The sequence below is a fragment of the Periophthalmus magnuspinnatus genome, chromosome 6, assembly GCF_009829125.3.
Source record: "Periophthalmus magnuspinnatus isolate fPerMag1 chromosome 6, fPerMag1.2.pri, whole genome shotgun sequence".
Lineage (NCBI taxonomy): Eukaryota > Metazoa > Chordata > Actinopteri > Gobiiformes > Gobiidae > Periophthalmus > Periophthalmus magnuspinnatus.
This window is the reverse complement of record NC_047131.1, coordinates 20,811,369-20,831,298: the sequence shown is the minus strand read 5'-3', so window position 1 is coordinate 20,831,298 and position 19,930 is coordinate 20,811,369. Positions and strand designations below refer to the sequence as shown.

At 39.9% G+C, this 19,930-nt stretch overlaps 1 protein-coding gene across 1 annotated transcript in view; it reads right to left on the bottom strand.

Annotated features, from left to right (window-relative positions):
- pde3a (phosphodiesterase 3A, cGMP-inhibited) overlaps nucleotides 1-16,940 on the bottom strand; it is a 93,706-nt gene extending 76,766 nt beyond the window's left edge. The window contains exon 1 of the mRNA XM_033968638.2: nucleotides 15,590-16,940. Within this exon, the coding sequence (XP_033824529.1) occupies nucleotides 15,590-16,441 (852 nt within the window). The 5' untranslated portion in view covers nucleotides 16,442-16,940. The remainder of the gene's footprint in view (nucleotides 1-15,589) is intronic.
- Between the last annotated feature and the right edge of the window lie 2,990 nt (nucleotides 16,941-19,930).

The window sequence follows — 19,930 nt, the reverse complement described above, 5'->3', positions numbered from 1 at the left end:
GTTTGTTTGTTTGTTTGTTTGTTTGTTTGTTGTTGTCAATTACAATAAAACACAATACATGCACAAGCAAGCACTTAGCATGTTAGCCTGCTGCTATGTAAACACAAGCACTGCACTGATATCCTCTGAACTATAAAAGCCTTTAAGAGTGCTAAATATTTTTACAGTTCATGTGAGAGTCACATATGATAAAAGCTGAGCTTAATGTTCAGAACAGTTAAGCTTAATGTGTAGAACAGCCTCTTTATGGTCAACTCCTCACGGCTCAGAGGTCATTGCTCAGCAGAGAGGCGAGCTGTCAAATAAAGACACACCATAGTTATAGGCAATTATAGTGATATCGGCAGCACATTAACAAGTACAAGCACCTGGTATCGGGCCGATACCTGATACTGGTAGCGGTGCATGTCTAATAAAAATAATAATCGAGGAGCTGAAGTAGAAGCACTGAATAGAGATATGAGCAGGAAAAAGATTTTATGTTAGTATAATGATGTTTTTCTGTCTTGCATAAACATCTAGCAGAGTGACAGTATTATGGTCATAAAACACTGAGAATGTTGGGAGACCACAGGGAATGCCAAATGTAGGGCTGCACAGTTAGGGAGAAATATTTACTTGCTATTATTCTGACATGAATTGTGAATACAATTAGATTTATGCAATTTACGTTTTTTAAAAATAAACTCTGTTCACAGTTCATATTTTAAACGTGTCCAGAAGAATTGACAAAAACATTGAATTATGAACTGACACATCACATTTTTATGTAGAATAAAACAGGACATTGTGTTGTTTTTGGAGTTAATTATGGCACTTGCACACATTGAAATTGCAATTTCAGTTTGATTGTGATTAATCTTGCAGCCCTAGCCAAACACTAGATTTCTGGCCATTTCACTGACCCATTTTATTAAACAGTTTTTCAAAGACACAAGTCAACCATAATCATGCAACTAATATACATGTAAAGCACAATTAAACACCTCATATATGAACAGTCAATAATGCCAGAAATCATAATAGAGCCCAAATGAAATGTACATTTAGTCACACTCAGTCTCCTAAATCAAAACCAGAGAAAGTTAAAGTTGATGTACAGATAATATTAAAGTGGAGGTGTGTGCAGCAGAGGTATGGTGATTACAAAGGTCTTTCCAGCTCTCAGGAGACTCGGATGTACCCCAGGATGAATGCAGCCCCAGCAGCAGCTAATGGAAAACATTATAGAGATATATGAGTAACCTGAACTAGCCTACAGCACTATGGCCATTGAAGACATGACCCTTTCTGTTTCCATCACATAGTTTAAAGTCATTATTCATTAGTGCCCATACCACCTCGAGGATACCCAATCGAATCACATCTCAGAAGCTAAGCCGGGTCGGGCCTGGTAAGAACTGACCGCTGGGGACATGAGGTACAGTAAATCATACTGTCCTCGTGTAGCTTGTTTGTTAAATTTGTGTATCATGTCAGACAAAATATGAAATAATGATTATGATTATGATTATTTCTCTCACAGAAATTAACTTTGTACCTTTAGGCCATCAAAATCTGGTGTTATTTTTTGCATTTTTATTTTTATACTCATAAAGTTGTTGGACATGCTGTCTCTTACTTCACCTTTCCTAGAGTTAAACCACCTGCATGCCATGTAAAACCGTATATAAACAAATACGCTAATGCTTACTAAAACATTGAGGGCATATTGGCACAAAGGTTAGCAAGTTTGTCTTATAAGAAAAAGTCCCTGCATCGACCAGGCTAGCTTGTTATTTTTTCACACTAAAGCGCCTATATCACTCAAAACCTTCTTTTGTGAGCTTTAAGCCATGTTATAATGTCATTACCTCCTCAAAAACATACCTGAAGTTGTGTTTTGTTCCATTTACCCATGTCTGAGTAATCCTGCTTTTTTAGTCTCTCTACATCTTCAACGCTCAGAATGCTCTATTCCACCTTGTGATGTCATGAAGAGGTAATTTTCAAGTTAACAGCTGCCCTTTACCGTTTGTTCAGTAGAGATTAGCAATTCCAGAGCTGAAATTATCCAAATGATTATAGTGAAGGTGTATGGAGTTTAAAAAGCACTTCCTGTATTATCAGATGACATCACAAGGTGGAACAGAGTGCTTTCTGTTTCAACCCAAATATACAGGATTTGTGTGTTAAACATATGTGGATGAAACAAAACACAACTCCAGATATGTTTGCGATGAGGAAACAACATTATAACATAAACTATACAATTGCGCAAAATGGGCCCTTTAAGTTATTTCGTGAAAACTACAACCAATGAGGTACATCTTGAACATGAACAGAGCTTATAGTAGAGTTCACACACACATATGCAGACACACACATATGCATGGAGGATCGGCTGTTCTTTCCTATTGATTGTCAACCAGGACAAACGGATGTCACCTCCACAAGTACACGTCAGCCCATAGACTGTTCAGTGTCTCTAGGCAATGTGCAGCATAGGAGCAACAAATCAATGGACCAGGCCTGTCTGCTCAAGCATGAGGTACAGTGCTGAGAAAACACACTGGAACATACAGGGTTCGAGAAGGGTTGACAGAATGGGCTCAACAGGAGTTACTTCAACTTCAAATTTATAAGGAAAAAGTATGGTAATTGTCAAACTTGTCCTGGTTTGGTCCTGGTTTATCCCAGTTTAGTAATAATTATTAGTTGGTTTGGAGGGATAGTACCTGTGGTATTATGCAAGTGGCAGTTTTTGGACAAAAAGTTGAGAAGAAAAGTGCAAAAATACAGGAAAGTAGCGGCAAGCTGTAAAACAGAACACCTCCACCTATTTCATCACTGAAAATGGAAGGAAGGTATTTTTTCTGGCAGTTTAAACCTTCATTTAATAAAATAAAGGTGGTGTCATTTATTTTTATTTGTCTAATCATAACTATGGTTACTAGGTAACAGTTACCACTACGAATATCCTTAGACTGTATACATAAATGGATATAGCTAACCAGTTTAATCCTGGTGTAGATTTGGAGAGGTCCTGTTCTAGTCCTGGTTTAGGTCCTGTTTAGTCCAGGTTTAGTTCTGAGTTTAGTCGTCATTTTGATATAGTCTGTGTGGAAGTGTCAACATACCTGTAGTCAAAACATACTTACTAACTTTGAACAAATTGGAAATTTTACTACTTTTCAATGTTCAATTTTTGATTGAAGTTTATTTTTGTCTTATTAAAAGCAAATAAAAATGGGTGGCCTGAATTTAAACAATGCATACTTTTTAATATGACAAACAGTAAAATGTCTTCCTTCAAAATCTTTTACTGACTGAAGATTGGCTGTGAACCCCTCAGTTAAAAAAAACTAAGCATATCATTAGTAATTACAAATGACAAAAACTCAATTAATCTGCACAGCCCATAATTTCACAATATAAAGCCAATAATACCGAGATTAGCAGTTACCGATCAGTTACCGACTCAAATACGCACATACTTAAAGCACTCCCTAACTCTTTTACATTTTGAGAAACCTTTGAAAATTAAATTATATCACAAAGAGACAAGTATAAGGCTCACAATTCAAAGATACTTTCATATGTAGTTTATTCAACGGCAATAACAATTCAACTTGAATAAATACTACATAAAACTTATTACTGCTAACCACTTAATTTGAAAGCGCCGAGGACAGGCCCCAGCTGCCTTTTCCGACATTTTTCCGAAAGAAAGCACACTCCTCCTAACCCAATAACATGCCATGAAATTCACGGAAATCTAGGAATACCCTCCCTCCCTCTCCTTCTGGCATCTTGTCCTCTCACCTAACAAGTCAAAGTCAACATTAAGTTTCAAAATAAAATCCATTATTTACAGCACTCAGCACATCAACGCAAAGAGAAACAGTCCTTCCCACCCATTTTACCATCCAACATAAATAAGTCACCACGCAATAACTTTCACTTTGCCGCGCCGCATGTCAAATCGAGCTTTACGTGGGGACAGGCTTATAAATAAAATGATTGCGAAACTGGCTACTGACGTCAAGAAGAAGTCATTTAAATGCATCAAGTTGAAATTTTGCAGCCATGTTCCGTGATGCACTGACAATACTAGCACTATGTTGGTCTTTGTAACTTAAAGTGCATGTGACAGGTTTGCATGTTTTTCTAATTATTACTTGGTTTGGTGGGATAGTACCTGTGGTAAGTATTCAAGTGGCAGTTTGTGGATAAAAAGTTGAGAAGAAGAGTACGAAAATACAGGAAGGAGCGGCAGGGGCGGCGCCAGACATTTTTGGTTGGAGGAGCTAAGGGAGTGCTAAGATGCTAAAGGCAACGGACGTGCAGATAGTAGAGCGTTTATCCACTGATCTGAAGGTTGGTGGTTCGATTCCAGCTTCTACAGATGAGTGCTGTTATTTATGTCCTTGGGCAAGACACTTAACCCCCATCACCCCCAGTGTCTGTGTGTGAATGTTTGTAAATCGGTGAGCGGTTCCTTGATGCCTCAGTGCTTTGAAAGTGACCATTTACCATTTACCAACATGTGAATTTAGATCCTATTAACAATGGAGTGTCCCCCACCCCCATGCTACCATGTTTGAGCCACTCTTTTAAACCACTTTAAATGTAATTAGGACTGTGTAGTTATTTATAAAACCTAATATGGAAATTGCTTTTATTGTAGTCTCATTTTGAACACTCTGAAGTTGCCATTTGAACATTTTTAATTAAAGTAGGGCAGTTTAAACCTTCATTTGACAAAATAAAGGTGTTGTCATTGATTTTTATTTGTCTAAGCATAACTATTGTGCAATTTAGACACATTTTTGCTGTTAAGATTACTGTTGCTCACCACTACGAATGTTCATAGACTGTGTATCTAAATGGACATAGCTAAGAAGTGAGAAGGCTCCATCGACTCCGGCTCCAATTTACTAAACATTAGAAAACTGTCACCCCTCTCTCTGTAACTGCTGCTGTAAGTGTTGTCATTTTGGTCTTATAATGTTTGTTTTAACCCACCCTACATGATCCTGGCATTTTTATTCCACTATTGTGTGCGTAACTCAAGATATGAACATTAACAACAGACAAATCACGCACCTTCTTTCCCCGAGGTCACTCCGACTAGCATTAGCAACAGGTTTGATCGACAGTGTTGCTAAGGGAGAGAAGGGGCGTTACCTTCAATAGCCTCGCTTCAGATTGGCTCTTTGGTTGCTATGATACTTGCAGTCAGAATTGTTAATGTGCTATAACTGCTAGCCTCGATGAGCTTCATTTGACAGGAGCCGAGCGCTATGGGTGACGTCGCACTCCCTTAGTCCACTTCTTTATTCAGTCTATGCGAATGTTATATCTACAGCCGCTGTTGAACCAGGAAGTAAAATTATAATCTTCACCAGGATGAAAACTACAAAAAAACAAGGCAATATTTTCACTAAAATCTACAAAATATAGTTATGTTAGCTATGTTTTTGTAAAATTAGTAGTCTAACCTGTCATATGCACTTTAATTAAATTTGACAGCAAAAAAAATACACCAAAATCATAGGACCACAGCGTTACAAGTGGTGAAATGACTCCACTGACAGATGTACAGTTTTTTTTTATTTCAGGCCAAAAACATATTTAGCGAGTAAAACATAGTGTTGAATGGGGAACAGCACAGGCCTTGTTGGCTGTAGCCGGGACAGACAGACCCATGGAGAGGCAGCAGGGCAGTGGGCAGAGATGGGAGGAGAGGGGGGAGGGCACCAGGTAGTTTGTAATAACATAAATCTTTGCAGCAACAACTGACATAATGTTAGCGAGGATGTTGCTAATTCTACTGTATTGGTTTGATATTAAAATAACATTCCAACACTAAGCTCATCATCTTGTCATTTGCCAGGTAAAGGAAAATAGAGGAACAAACTTAACGAACATAAAACAGGGTTAAAGTTGCACTGTGTAACTTTTCTGGAAATGGTATTCTTTTGCATGGGAGGTTACACAGTATGCCATTAAACTTACATACTTTACATTATTTAATTATACAAGAAGATTAATACCTTCAACAACATGCCCCACAGAGCTGACCTGTCACTTAGCCTGATATTGTCCTTTACTTATCTTTACGCAAAGCAAAAAAGTTACATAGGGCACTAAGTTTAAACTGATGTAATTGTGCAAAACCAGGACTTAACCCAGACTAAACTTGGACTAAACCAGGAGTGGAACTACAATAGTATAAAAATGTTCTCACCCTCATCTGAGCTTCCAATTACATGAGCACTGAGCGTAGCCCAAAGGCAGGATTTGTGCTGGACTAAAATAACTCTACTCCTCTAGATCAGGAGAGTTTCAGAAACCCTAAAAGATATCTGAAGACGCAGGGCCTTTTAACAGAAATAACTCATGAATACAAATCGGACCATACATGGATTGATTGGACGGGCTCTTTTGTGGAAGTTCAAAATGTTCCTGAACGTTAAATGGTTCAGAACAGCTAGAGCATGGCCTGCACTGCCTCTAATTGAGCCGAGGAATCACAATCAAAACTGTGGTAATGGGAAACATATTTTATACCAACAACTAAAATCAGTGAGAGAACTGAGCAAACAAGACAGACCTTTACTAAGGCATTGGCCATATCTCGCAATCGTGCCCATACATTAACTGAATATCTTGACAACAAACTTACAGGTGCATCACGCAACTTTTCAGGTGAAGGGTCTGTCACCTGCTTGTCTCCATGGAGTTATTATTATTGCTTCACCTGGAATGTGAGACAAGAAGGCGGCGCCACCGGTCCAAGCTACAAGTAAGATCTGTGGAGAAGTAAGCCTGCTGTATGCATTTAGAGGTGTTTTTTTTTTTTTTTTTTTTTGCAACAAAAACACGTAGATATATAGATTATACCCTAGATTTAATGGCCTACTGTGACACATAGTAAAAACATAGTACTTCCTTCCTTACATTACATAGAGCACCAAATTATAAAGTAAAAGACACACTTGAAAAATACAACTTGTTTTGTTCAATGGCACTTTTTAAATCTATCACTCAAACCTCCAAACAAGACAACAACTTGAGCAGCTCATTCTCTTACTCCACCATACAGCAAAAGTGATGCTAAAGTTGCTGCGCCAATGAACCAGAGTCACTTAGTTGTTTGTCTCAATTACTTACACACATTCTCCTGTCCTGACTGCGGACATTTACAGCCCGGAGGACCTCTCTTTCCCCCCTCCTGTGCACTTTTAGCTCGCCCTCTCAAACATGCACAAATACACATGTCCCGGAGGCCAGTCAGAGTGTCCATTCATGACCTCCACACCTGGTGACAGCCTGGGACCATGCTGCGGGCTTGGGGCTGCCTTTGGAGGGGGTTAGGAGTAGTAGGGAGGGGGGAGAGGAGCCATTGCTTTACCTGTAGCTACATTCTTGTCCATTTAGCAGCATGGAATGTGCCGTCATGTAAGGAAAGTCTGTGCGGAGGCGTGCTCCTGGTGTGATTGAAAAGCCCCTTGAGCAGGATAAATAAAGATGAAAGCCCGACTTGTTGCATTCGGTTCCTTAAAGTGATGTGCTGCCATTCCACAGAACATGCATGGGACTATTAGCCTGCCTGTCCGATCAAAACGTTTACGGTAAAAATTTAATAACTGGGGATCTAAAATTACATGTTTTGTAGTGAGCAGGGTTGTCGAAAGTATTGAAAATCAGAAAGCTAATCGATCTTATGGTCTGGAAAGCAGATCAAACATACAGTAACCACTTCCATTCGATTACTCAATAGGCAAGCACTGCTCCATCCACATGTGGGCCAAGAACATTCTGTGCACCTCCATCGCTCTTCACAGCTTCTCTTAACACCCAAATCAGATACATACTTTTTTCACTTTTCATCATCAGAACATCCTCCAGTACAACGACGTCTGCAGCGGATGTTGAGGTGTTACTAATGCTTTGTGTGTGGGGCCCGAGCAGAGGTTCCAGCTGTGTTCTGTGTCTGACTGCTTTAGAGGCCCCTGGGTTCCTGCAGCTGGCAGTCATCACAGTCCTGGCTCAACCGCTTACAATCGTCTGTCCATAATTTCCATGGTAATAGTGAAAGGAGCCAGGGAGAAAGTGATTATGAGGAGGTTTGGGGAAAAGAGAGGAGAGGTACTGTAGTTTGGATAGTGGGTCTCAAAATGTGGTGCTGGTATGCCACATGTACACAGAGATTATACTGTTGATACTGTTCATTTTGTTGACTAAAATATTTCTTCATAATTTCTGTTAATGTAATTTTTTAGCCAATGCTGCCCTGGGACAGAAATGTAGTTGTAATATTATAGATAGATAGATCACTATATCAATTGAATTAAAAAAATCTAATGTTAAAAGAGACGCAGTATGCAAAATGAACTGTGATCTTTTAATATTCATATTTTTGAATTATTCATATATAATTGTATCATTAATCCTGTTTACTAACTCTGCTCTGAGGCTCACTCCATTTCAATATTCCCTGGATTGTAACATCACACATAGAATTACAGAGGTGTCTTGCTCTGTCTTTAACTTCATAAATCTCCAAAATTTTTTGCTGTCAAATCACATTCGTTACAACTGCATGTTTATATTAGCATGTTGTTTAAATGGGTAGCTTTTGTACTAATATATGTAATGTATATACTGTGTGCTTTAAATACACACTCTTCTTTCTTTCTTTATTTATTTATTTATCTTTATCTATACAGAGAGAGCCCAATGAGAACACTCTAACTCTTCTTTTCATGTTTAAAATACAGAAAAATACAAACACAAAAATATTAAAAAAAGACTTCACTTGTCAATTTAAAACATTAAAAACAAGCACAGGTCCTGTTATAAATGTTTAACACAAGGTTATTAAAGTGCATTTGTGGCACCAGTGTATCCAGTTTTGCATGTCCTTGAAATATATTCCATTTTTGGGAAGTAAAATAACCAAAAGCTTTTTTTTTTCTCCATGACAGTTGCAGTGCGGCCAGTTTTTAGACTTAGACAATCATGAGATCTTGTATTAAAAGTTCCCGCCTCAAAGTTCAACAAACAAGTGAGATATTCAGGCAGTCTATCAAGTGCTCTCTTATAAAAACATTTTATTCAGTGTTGTTCTGTTCTGACAGATAGCGATGGCCAACCTACTTTTTCATAGAGTGTCCAGTGGTGGATTTAAATTTATCACCTGTTATGAAACGAAGGGCTGAGTGAAAGAGTGTATCTAAAGATTTCAAAGTAAAGGCTGTAGTGTGTATATTATATCTCCATAATCCACTACAGAAAGTAAGGTCACTTTAACAATTTATTTTCTGTAATTCTTAATAAAAAGCTGTTCAACTGTCCACACTCATAAAGTCAATAGTACTTATATGCACCCATGTGTGCAGGTAAGACAAGTGTCATGCCCATGGACAGAATGACTGGAGAGAGTGAGCTTTGAACCACCACCTTCAAATATTAGCACGGAAACAGAAACTTTCTTAAACTTCTGCCATCATGATACAACAGCCAATGGCAGTATACTGTATTTCGATTGCAAGCACATGTAAAACCTTCTAAAAAGAGCCTATTTGATACGTCTTTTTATTTTCTATACAATACACTGTATGATGCTTTCACAGTTCTCCTCCTTTACATTACAAACACCACTCTGGTTTTACTTTGTTATGCTTTAGTAAGTGATAGCAGCCTCTAATCTCCACCATAATAGATGAGCAGGCTGCAAGGAGCATCCATCACGCGGCCAGTTGTGTTTTATCTCTGAAATGTAATTAGGTAATGTGGAAAGAGGCGCGTGTGAGTGTCTGAGAGGTGTACTCCTGCCACTTTGTTTATTTTAACTACGTCACCATGTTTCCAGAAGTCTACCATGGTTTTTCTGAGAAGCACAGGGCACAGGCTAGCTCGCAGTTGTATTGGCGCCTGTTTAGAATATGTAACAATTTAAGAACGATGGTGTTTATGGAGTGAAAGGTGTGTTCTTGAGGTTGAAGTTTTGCCTTGAAAAGTTAAGGTGTGATTAAAGTAGTGTAAACAGTTAAGTCGCCTTAGTGTAAGAGGCTTCTTTTGTAGTAACAAAGTACTATCTGTGTCTGAAATTTATGCGTACATATATTTTTTCAGGTAACTTAGCTGACATCTGATTAATCACTTTGAATTGAGCTCTACACATTTGTCAGTCTGGAAAAACTCTAACTGAAAGCCTTTGTGAAAAGAACTTACAAACTCTCCAGAAAACAGATAGAACCCTACAGTTATAAGCACTTGTTCCACTAAAATTCAACAATCTTCAGAGACTCTTGTGAGTTTATAATGCTGTTACTTCCTCAAAAACATACCTGGAGTTGTGTTTTATTTCATTCACATGTTTGAGTAATCCTTTATTATTAATCTGTCTACATCTCCAAAGCACAAAATGTTCTGTTCCAACTTGTGATGTCATGAAGCAGTAGTTTTCAAGTTAACAGCTACCTTTTATCTTCAGTTCAGTAGAAATTGGCAATTACAGGGCTGAAATGATCCAAATGATTCTAAGTGAATATGTACGGTAGTTTAAAAACACAGTGGAACACTTCCTGTTTTACCCCATGACATCACAAGGTGGAACAGGTGTGTTTTCAGTTTGAGAACTTAGCCTAAATATGCAGGGTTTGTGTGTTAAACATGTGTGAACGAAACAAAACATAACTTCAGGTATGTTTTCGATGATGAAACAACATTATAACGTAGATCAGGAAATAGTGTAATATGGGCCCTTTAATATCAAAGCTCATTACATCAACGAAACGCTTTGCCATTAACGGGTGAATTTATACACGCTTCAAATTTGTACCAATTTCTCAAAATTCCACACCAAATTTCCCTTACACTACAGCTTTGTACTTTGTGTATGATATAACAAATAAGCCGTATTTCTGAACATTAAGCTAACAGAATTACAAAATCCCACAATGCATTAGCCCAAACCGCGGTGAGGTTGAGAAGGGGGTAAGAGCAGGCCTGCTGTTGTGCCTGGCTACCAAACAAAACCTCCAATGACCTAGTTTCATCTCTACCCCAATTTATCCACACACGGCACGGCTAACACTGCGCCGCTAACACAGGGGCTGAGCGGAGCGTAAAGCAGATCAGCCAATCAGATCGCAGTTTACATGTGCTAATATTATGAGGCCTTCCTTAGTGTTAAGTGCTCTAACAGATCATATCCGGTGCGCTTGTGTGTTTACAATACAAACAAGGCAAAGAGGAGAGGAGCGTGTAGGTAAAACATTGTCCGGCAGACTGTCAACAACCTCCCAGTGCCAAACGCCACTCAATTATAAACTATAGGGGGGAAAATAGAGGAAGAGGAAACATTTACAACAGTAAGTGTAATTGAGTTTGGATGCCAGTTCACAGGAAGCCATTAGGACGCGCTGAATCTCTTTATCACCCACGTTAAGGAAGTATTTATCTGTGTCGAAGTTGGAGAGAGGACAAAGGTGGAGCAATGAGGCAAAACGGGAGGGGCTTTTGAATGAGAATATTGGAAATTATGGTTCAAATTCAAATTATGTGACATATGTATACAAGCAATTCAAGTCAGATACACTTCTGTGAGGATGGACTAGAACAGGCTACCCTCTGGTGGATGGGCAAACTTAACCCAGTGATACTCGAATGAAAAAAGTACGCTAAAATGGTTACTGCTATATAATTGCCTGGGACATAGCATTGCACGTGTAGCTAAAACCATAAATATGCTATTCAAATCTTCAGAACAGAACAGACAAACTCAAATTTCCACACATTGTCTTATTCATCCCATCCACCTCTTCCTCCTCGTCGCACAGCACTATGTCTGGTCTAACCCCGGTCTCAAAGCGATCCCTCTAAGCACCAAAGATCAGCCGATAATGAGTTTCTTTATTGCACTCCGATGAGGCGGACACTGCGACTTGGGGAGTTGATACACGCCGGCAACTCGATAAAACGGAAGACTAGGAAAATGCGTTGATTTAAAATATGAACTTTGTAATTTTTTACCTGTATTACTTGAGGATTTCTTGGATATCTCGCATTTTGTGGTAACAAGCTATTATAAAGCCTCAAAAGAAGAGCTCTCCTCAATTTCTCATGAACAAACACTAACAAATGAAGCCAATCTTTGCACAGTGTGGTGGCTAGCACTCTCACCTAACGTCAAAAAGGTTCGACTCCCATGCTGCCTTTTATTTATATAGCACATTTAAAAACAACTTTAATTGACCAAAGTGCTTTACATAACAGTCAACAAAAAACAAATACACAGATAATACAAAACATAGGGAAAAAACAATAATACACCACGATAACCTGTCTAGTTACTATTAAATGTCAGGGAGAAGAGGTGAGTTTTCCGTCTAGTCTTAATTAACATGACAGGAAAAGGGAGATGCTGCCACAGAAAAGCCTCTCACCTCTGGTCTTAAGCCATGGGGCACAGCAGCAGCAGCTGGTCAGCTGTCCTCAGGTCTTTGGGTGGAGTATAGAGCTGCAATAACTTCCTCGAATATAATGGACCCATAGAGTGCACACATTTAAACACAATTTACAAAAAATACATTTTGAATTGCACCTGAGTTGAAGGATGGGTCAAATGTAGATGACTCATTTCCCCACAGGGACAATAAACTGCACCTTTACCTTAAGGTTACTCTTATCTCATCTAAGCAAATGTAGATTGTATTGTATTACACACATTGCACCTGTACTAGATAGACAGTGAAAAGAGGAGGCAGATCTCCATCTACAAACATGAACATGGGAAGACAAATGCCTCTCTTTGCGTTATTTACGTAAACACTGAAAGTTGGAGGCTTCGTGTGAAGAGCTCTTGAGGATGGAGCGATGGAGATAAAGTGAAAATGTTAAACCTCCATTACTCCTCCAACACTCCACCCTGACACAGCACCAGACCTTCATATTACACATGTACACGTTTCCTATTTTAATGTGTAGTGTGGGAGGAAAGGTCAGAATTCTATGGTAGACTTTGGCTTTTAACAATCAGATTGCAGATGTTTTGATCAAGTTAATCGTTGATATCTTTGTAATTACTTAGCCTATTCGCATGAAACAGAAAGTGACACCAAGTTCAATGTTTTCTTCCACGGCAAGATGATTTTTTTCATCTTTTTTCTTCTTTATTTTTTGCAATCAATAAAAATTGGCATTGGCATTATTACACAAAGGGAAAATCACTGTCAGTGAAAAGACTTAAAGCCATACAGTTGAGATGGTACAACTGTGGGCCCGATCCTTCAAAAATATTCAGCATCTGTGAATTTCCAGTTTGGGAATTTTTTTCAAAAATAGTAAATCGTCTGTGTAGATTTACACCTGTGCCCCAATTATTTCAAGATTAAAAATAATTACACTTTATCTACTATAACACAATAAAATATTCAAATAAACAATATTTGTTTTCCCACTTGAAATCAATACTTCCATCAACTTCATTTTCCAGTGACCCCTGACCTAGGATATTGTGATTCTATGGTGATGTGACCCTCTGAGGGACACCGGTGCCCCCTGTATGTGAAAGGATGCGAGGGTGGGTCACATCCAACTTAATTGGACATTACAGAGCGCACAGACAAGACACAAGATACAGTAAAGACTAATCATATGTCCTCCATGCGTCTCTACTACAGCCCGCTGGTCAACTCTGCAGCCGTGCCACCAAGGATGCAAAAGGCTACTTCCTGAAAACCTGATAAACACATTTTACATGCCCAATTTTCCTCTAAAGCTGCTAAATAAGTGGATTAAGGTTGTAATCATGTCAGTATACTTGTGGTTTAAATGTCATGGTCATAGCTGTCCTCCTTTGGGTTATGCTTTTTAGTATTGCAGCAACGGTGTAAGCTCAAGCCTGGTTTAGTCCTAGTTCAGGCCTGGAATAGACCTGGCTTAAATCTGGTGACACTCGAAAGGCCAAATATTTTCTTAGGTGGTACACAATCAGATCTAAGGTGCAGTTTGAGTTGGCACATTATCAAATCTCAAAGGGAGCTATTATTTATTTAGAATGTCCTCTGCAAAGGACAAAATCTCCTGTCTTTTTATCGAGAAAAAACATGTACCTTTAGTTTAGATCTGTTGTTCTGAAATGCATGCTTCTTGTATTAGTTCATTAGTTCATATGTCAGTCTTCTTTGAAATGTTAATGCTCCTGGAATCATTCATAGTCCTTCTTTTTAAAAATTGTATCACAAATCTTATATTGTTAGAAAATTTGCAATTAGATTTTTTTATTTTTTTTTTATTTTTGCTCTAATAAATGGTGCCGTTCTGAAAAAAACATTGGCTGTATCTCTATGGGATGCGACGTAAATGTTATGTAATTTGTCTTTGAAACGATCATATCAAAAAGCAGTGTGTCAGTCAGTGTGCTACTTTGTCTACTCTTTCAAAGTGGTATAGGAACATCTACTTAAGAAAACACAGTAAAATCATTAAGAAATTATTGTTGTGCTCAGCTCCCAAGGCCACTGCTTGTGTTAACTAAGAATACATCACAGCTTAATTCTTAAACCACCTAATCCATCCAAAACATATTCATAATGAATGAGGCATACGTCAACAACACATTTGCGAGGCACGAATGATAAATGTTTTACACCATTACCACTTCTGTGTGCGAGATGTCGTCAGCACACTGTAAAAATCATGAATATTTAAAAGACCACATCCTATCTACATCCGAGCCAAATCAATTCTGCAGTATTAACTTTACATTTGAGCTTGAGTAAAACTGAACCTAAATCTCACTGAAACCACAAACTACAAAAAAAGTTAAAAAACAACAACAAAAAGAGCACATGTTCCATTATCCCACTTACCATTCAAGTGGCTGGGACTTCTCATTTAAAAGCAATTATGGATTACTTCTAAACCTGATGCCCATTCACACCTTAAGCACTATCACTGATTCAACAGTCCATAATAGTCATGAGGTGATGTGGCCCTGCTTATAAGTGACACCCTATAAGTCCTAAGCACACACATATAACACACTTGTCCCATGCAGCTCTAAGAGGCTTATTGGCACTATATGGTATCAACAATGAAACTCAGGTCCAGTATCTGATAAGATATGCAGACATCATAAAAGCATATTAGTGCACACTGCATCAAAGACAATCAAATAGTAATGAGCTGAATCACTCTGTCCCCAGCTTCCCCCTGATCTGAACAGGACTGCAACAGAAATATGCTTAAAATTGTGTTACTGTGCTTTCTAATAATTTATGGTGTTATACCAGTTTTTGTTTTTTTATTTTTTTACATGCATGTTTGTTTTGTTATAAATTGTCTAAAGAGGTTATATTTGATTTGTAGATTATTCCTAAAAGGGTGTTTATGTAGTATTTATTTGTGAAATGTGGAAAAAAATAAAATCAAAAAAACACTTTCTAAATTCAATAATGATAGCGAGAACAGAATGTTTTAACCAAACCACCAGAATCTGAGCCATAACAGCTCCATCCTTGTCTTGGACACAAACTGTCCCGTGTTTTCCCTCCCAAACAAACAGCAGAGGAGTAGTGCGGGCTGGTCCTACCTGGTCCCGCTGGATGCAGGGCAGAGACGTCCTTCGGTGGGACTTGCTGTTGTTGTGACTGTGGGCCATGTCTGTGGAGATCACAGAGCTGGACCTTCTGCGCCTTTTAAACACAGGCACCTCTTGAGTGGCCCTCGCAGGGGTGCAGCCCTCCTCGTGCAATGTCCCGGGTAGTAGCCTGTCAGCATACCTCGCGAGCAGGATGCCCAACACTCCCAGCAGGTACGCCACGTATGGTCTCCACGCGGCGCGCACTTTGTGGAGTGAAAACACGGATAAAGTCCTGGCCACGCTGAGGAACAAGATCACGGAAATGCCCTGGTTCAGACGCACTACCATCAGTGCGCCTGCGGTCACGCACGCGAGCACGACCACGGCCGTGCTGGGGACCGACAAAAGTGGTTCATGTGTCCCGTCTAAAAGAGAGCACGCCGCCCCTTCGGCCAGGTGCCACAGGGTGAGCAGTGCGAGCACAGTGTGGAGCAGGACCCCTCCGCGGAACAGGAACACCCCCAGCCAAAAGAAGGCACATAAGAGGCTGAAGAGCGGCGAGAGCGCGCTCCAGCAAGTTTGGATCAGCTCCGCCACGCAGCTCGACACCAAGTGAAGGACAGAGTGAGAGCGCGTGCTGTGCTCAGCCCTCCACTCTGCACATCTGACCAGAAGCGCGAGGCACGCAGAGAGCGACCCAACGCACAGTGCCACTTTGTGAGAACTCCATATTCGGGACAATGGCAGCCTGAGCCACGGCTCGTGTGGGTCTGGGCTCAATGGGACAGCACGTGCTTTAACGTAACCATTAAGGCTTTTGTCGTGAGCGCCCCTACAGTCACAGTCCGCAGGCATAGCCATCACTCATGACACAAAAGAACCAGGAGGAAGTAATTCATGTGGTAAAAGCAGGTTATAGACTGAAAAAACATGTTTGACCGGACTCTGAAAAGTCGCGTCTCCGTTTACTCACTGGCCACGCGTCCCGTCACTGGGATTCTTGGGATTCACCGGGAACATAAAGGAAAAGTCAGATGTTACAGATCTAGGACACCGATCGTTCGCACGCGCGCACACGCGCGCGTCCTCCTTTGCCCCTCTTTATAGCGCGTCTCTTTGATTCCTGTCATGTTGTTTTCTTGCGGCAGCGGTAACGATAAAGGCTGGAGTCCCCGCAGGACGTCAGCGTGCTCCTTGTCCGATCCTTCTGCTTCATGCGCCCATTGTGTCCTCCTGTTGTGACTTTCCAAGATACCGATGCCCAAACCAAGTGCGCGTGAGTGGCACTGGCGATGTTTTTCTATTGTTTGTAAAAAGAGTAATCCCAAAGTGTTGACACAACACGCGCTTCAACTGTCCGCTGTGTCTCTGAGCTCATTCACACCCTGAGTCCCGAATCTAACACGGACCAGAGATTGCAGCAGCGTCAGATGCCTGCTCTGCCAGCCCAGCAGGCGTTGTCCTCCACGCTCAAAATGAGACAGATTTGGTTTGGTCCCGAAATTTTCCAAATACCTGAAATGTATTCACATGTCAAACTGAAACATTGTGTCTCTAGTTCTCAGATAAAAGCTACGTGGAAACTTAGTGCCATGCAATCACGCAATTTAAGTGGCTCCATGCATGTAATTTAAAACTTGATTGGGCGTTTGTTTTAAGTAAGGGAGATGATGTGTGTGTAATCCCTCAGTCATCCAGGGTTTGAGATGATCATGTATTGAACCTCAATAAGACTAGATAAACAGTTATACACAAATCTGTAATTAGGGCCTTCATATTTATGGTATATTGATGACACACTGAAGGATGACATGCACACACTTCACACGTGTTCACAGCTCATATGCCATCCCTGTACGGTCTGAACCTCTCCTCTGGGATCACACATCTGATGCACAACTGTCTTCATGTTTACTGGAAAACAAAGTCATCCCAACACATACACCTTTGAACATCTGTTTCTGTCAGATGCATACATGTTTAATCTCTTACTTACTTAAAATGAGATCACAAATAGAACTGAACAGAGACAGACCTGCAAAGGTTGAGGGTTCGCCAGCTGCCGTGGTACTGACTTTCCTAGATGTTCCACAGTATGGCATTAAACTTATCATGGAGACAAGCAGTTGGCAGAAACGGGCTGAGTTGCAGGTCAGATCTGTGGAGAGGCGATCCTGCTCAATAGAATATGTGTGTTTCCATCTGCATCTGGAAAAGTGATAAATATATAAATGACTTGTTCAGGGCACGTATGACTGCTGGAACAAAGGTGCTTTTGTGCACTTGATTTTACAGGGTGGTACTTTAAACCTCCGTCCTGATAGGAGCAGTTGGAATTCATAAGAGGATGGGAGCGATCTTTTAAAATGACCTCTGCCAGTCTCTGTACCTGCCTAGAGTAAAGAGACGTAGATAAAGTCAAGACTCTCTGATCAGCTTGCTTGTCCATTTTACCACCTGATAAAACACTTGTAACTTGAATAAATGCAAGATAGATGTGTTTATGAAGACATATTATGCTTATTATATGTGTATTAAGCTATAACCTATGTAGATTTTACATTTTGTTAAGTCAAAACTTCAAAAAAATGTAGCAAGCAGCAAATTTACAGTTACATGTTTTAATCAGTGAAAAATTGCTATGTGACAAGTTTATAAGTGTATTCCCCAGAGACAGATTTTGTTAAATAATCACAAGTAAGTGCAAAGAAGTGGGCGGAGACAGGTGAGACCTTGAATGCAGGACAATAGCGGTATACTGTACTCAAATATGCATCGAAATACAACTCTGAGGGAACATCGTTGCCACATGTTTACAAGCGCATACTATAGAAAAGTGACATAGTGCACCTTTAAACAGTGATGTTGCAATGTTTGATGTCACCCCATTGTTTTGTGCTCACTTGTGAACCTGCGTAGTGGCATGTTGACAGGGTTCTTCCCACGCAGCGTGTCCTGTCTGCAGAGTTTAGCAGTATCCTGATGGAGTGGGGCTAACAACACACAGTGATAGGAGCAGGAGGGGCCAGGCCAGTGTCTATCACACAGCTACAACAGAGAGCACCGGACAGCTGTCTCCACTGTTTACAGCACAGGGTTTTACAGGTCCTCTATCCCCAGTACTGTTTTACTGAAAGAGTACAACTTTGTTCAACAGTTTATTTGAATGTAATGGAAACATCTTTTAAGTGAAGGTAAAAGCAGAAATTATAGTGACCGTATGAGCTAACTGCACTAGGTAAATTTTCAGATGATGGGTCTCCATGGAAATATTACTTTCCCTGGAATGTTCTACTGTATGAAATTAAGCCGATATTGTCTATATTGTATTTATTTAGTTACAGCAATTTTTAAATTATGCATTCATACTGAGAACAGGCTCATCTCCACAGATCTGACCTGTAACTTGGCCTGGAGATGCCATCTGCTTGTCATGGAGGTATATGTGATACTGTGGAGACAAAGCAATATCTTCAAAGACAAGCAGGTCGTGGATCGTTTACCAGAAAAGTTACAGAGTGCAGCTTTAAATCTTTACTCAAACAAACAGTTCTCAATCTGTCTTAAATTTTGTGCAACAAAACACAAATTATTACTTAAATTCAATGCAAAAATAGTAGTTAGGACAATAAAATGGTACTCTGGACAGTTCATTCTTATTCACTAAACCTGTAGTGAATAAGAATATGGAAAATATACCGTTTATTAATAAGCTTCAGTGATGGAAATGTGTCAGCAAATTAAGCTAACATCTGTGTAGGAGAAGCAATACTTTCCAGTTCAACTGCAGTTCACCGCAGTTGGGCAGAGTCTGTGTAGCCTCTAGCCTGGGATACACTCTGTGAAAAGTTCATCATCTCCCTATTCCCCAAACATATCCAAATGCCATTGTGAAATAGCCTGTAAGAATTTTAACAACTGTGCACTGGTCACGTAACAGCACTGGTCTATTTGGACACACGGCACGGTTCATTGTAAAACAGGAATTCTTATGAGGTGCAATCCATCAAGCATCTGGTTTGGATGTGGTGAGGGGTGCTGACCTCTGTGGCCTCTAGGGGTCAGAGCTGACACTTCTGATGCATAGTCACTTCCAATGAATGTCCCAGGGCCGCTTCCTGTGGAGCTAAAGACTTCATCTCTGCAGACAGTGTCACCTATGTCCAAAGTGGTGGAGGTTTAACCATTGGAATAACAGTTGGGAACAGTTGGAAAGAAATATGCATAAGTATTTCTGTTAAAGCCCCTCTGTGCCACCTTAGCCAAAAATTGAAAGCTTTTTTGTGTTTTACACACTGCACTGAAAAACATAGAAAAATATGGGTCCTTACTGTGAGCGGGCTTGCATCT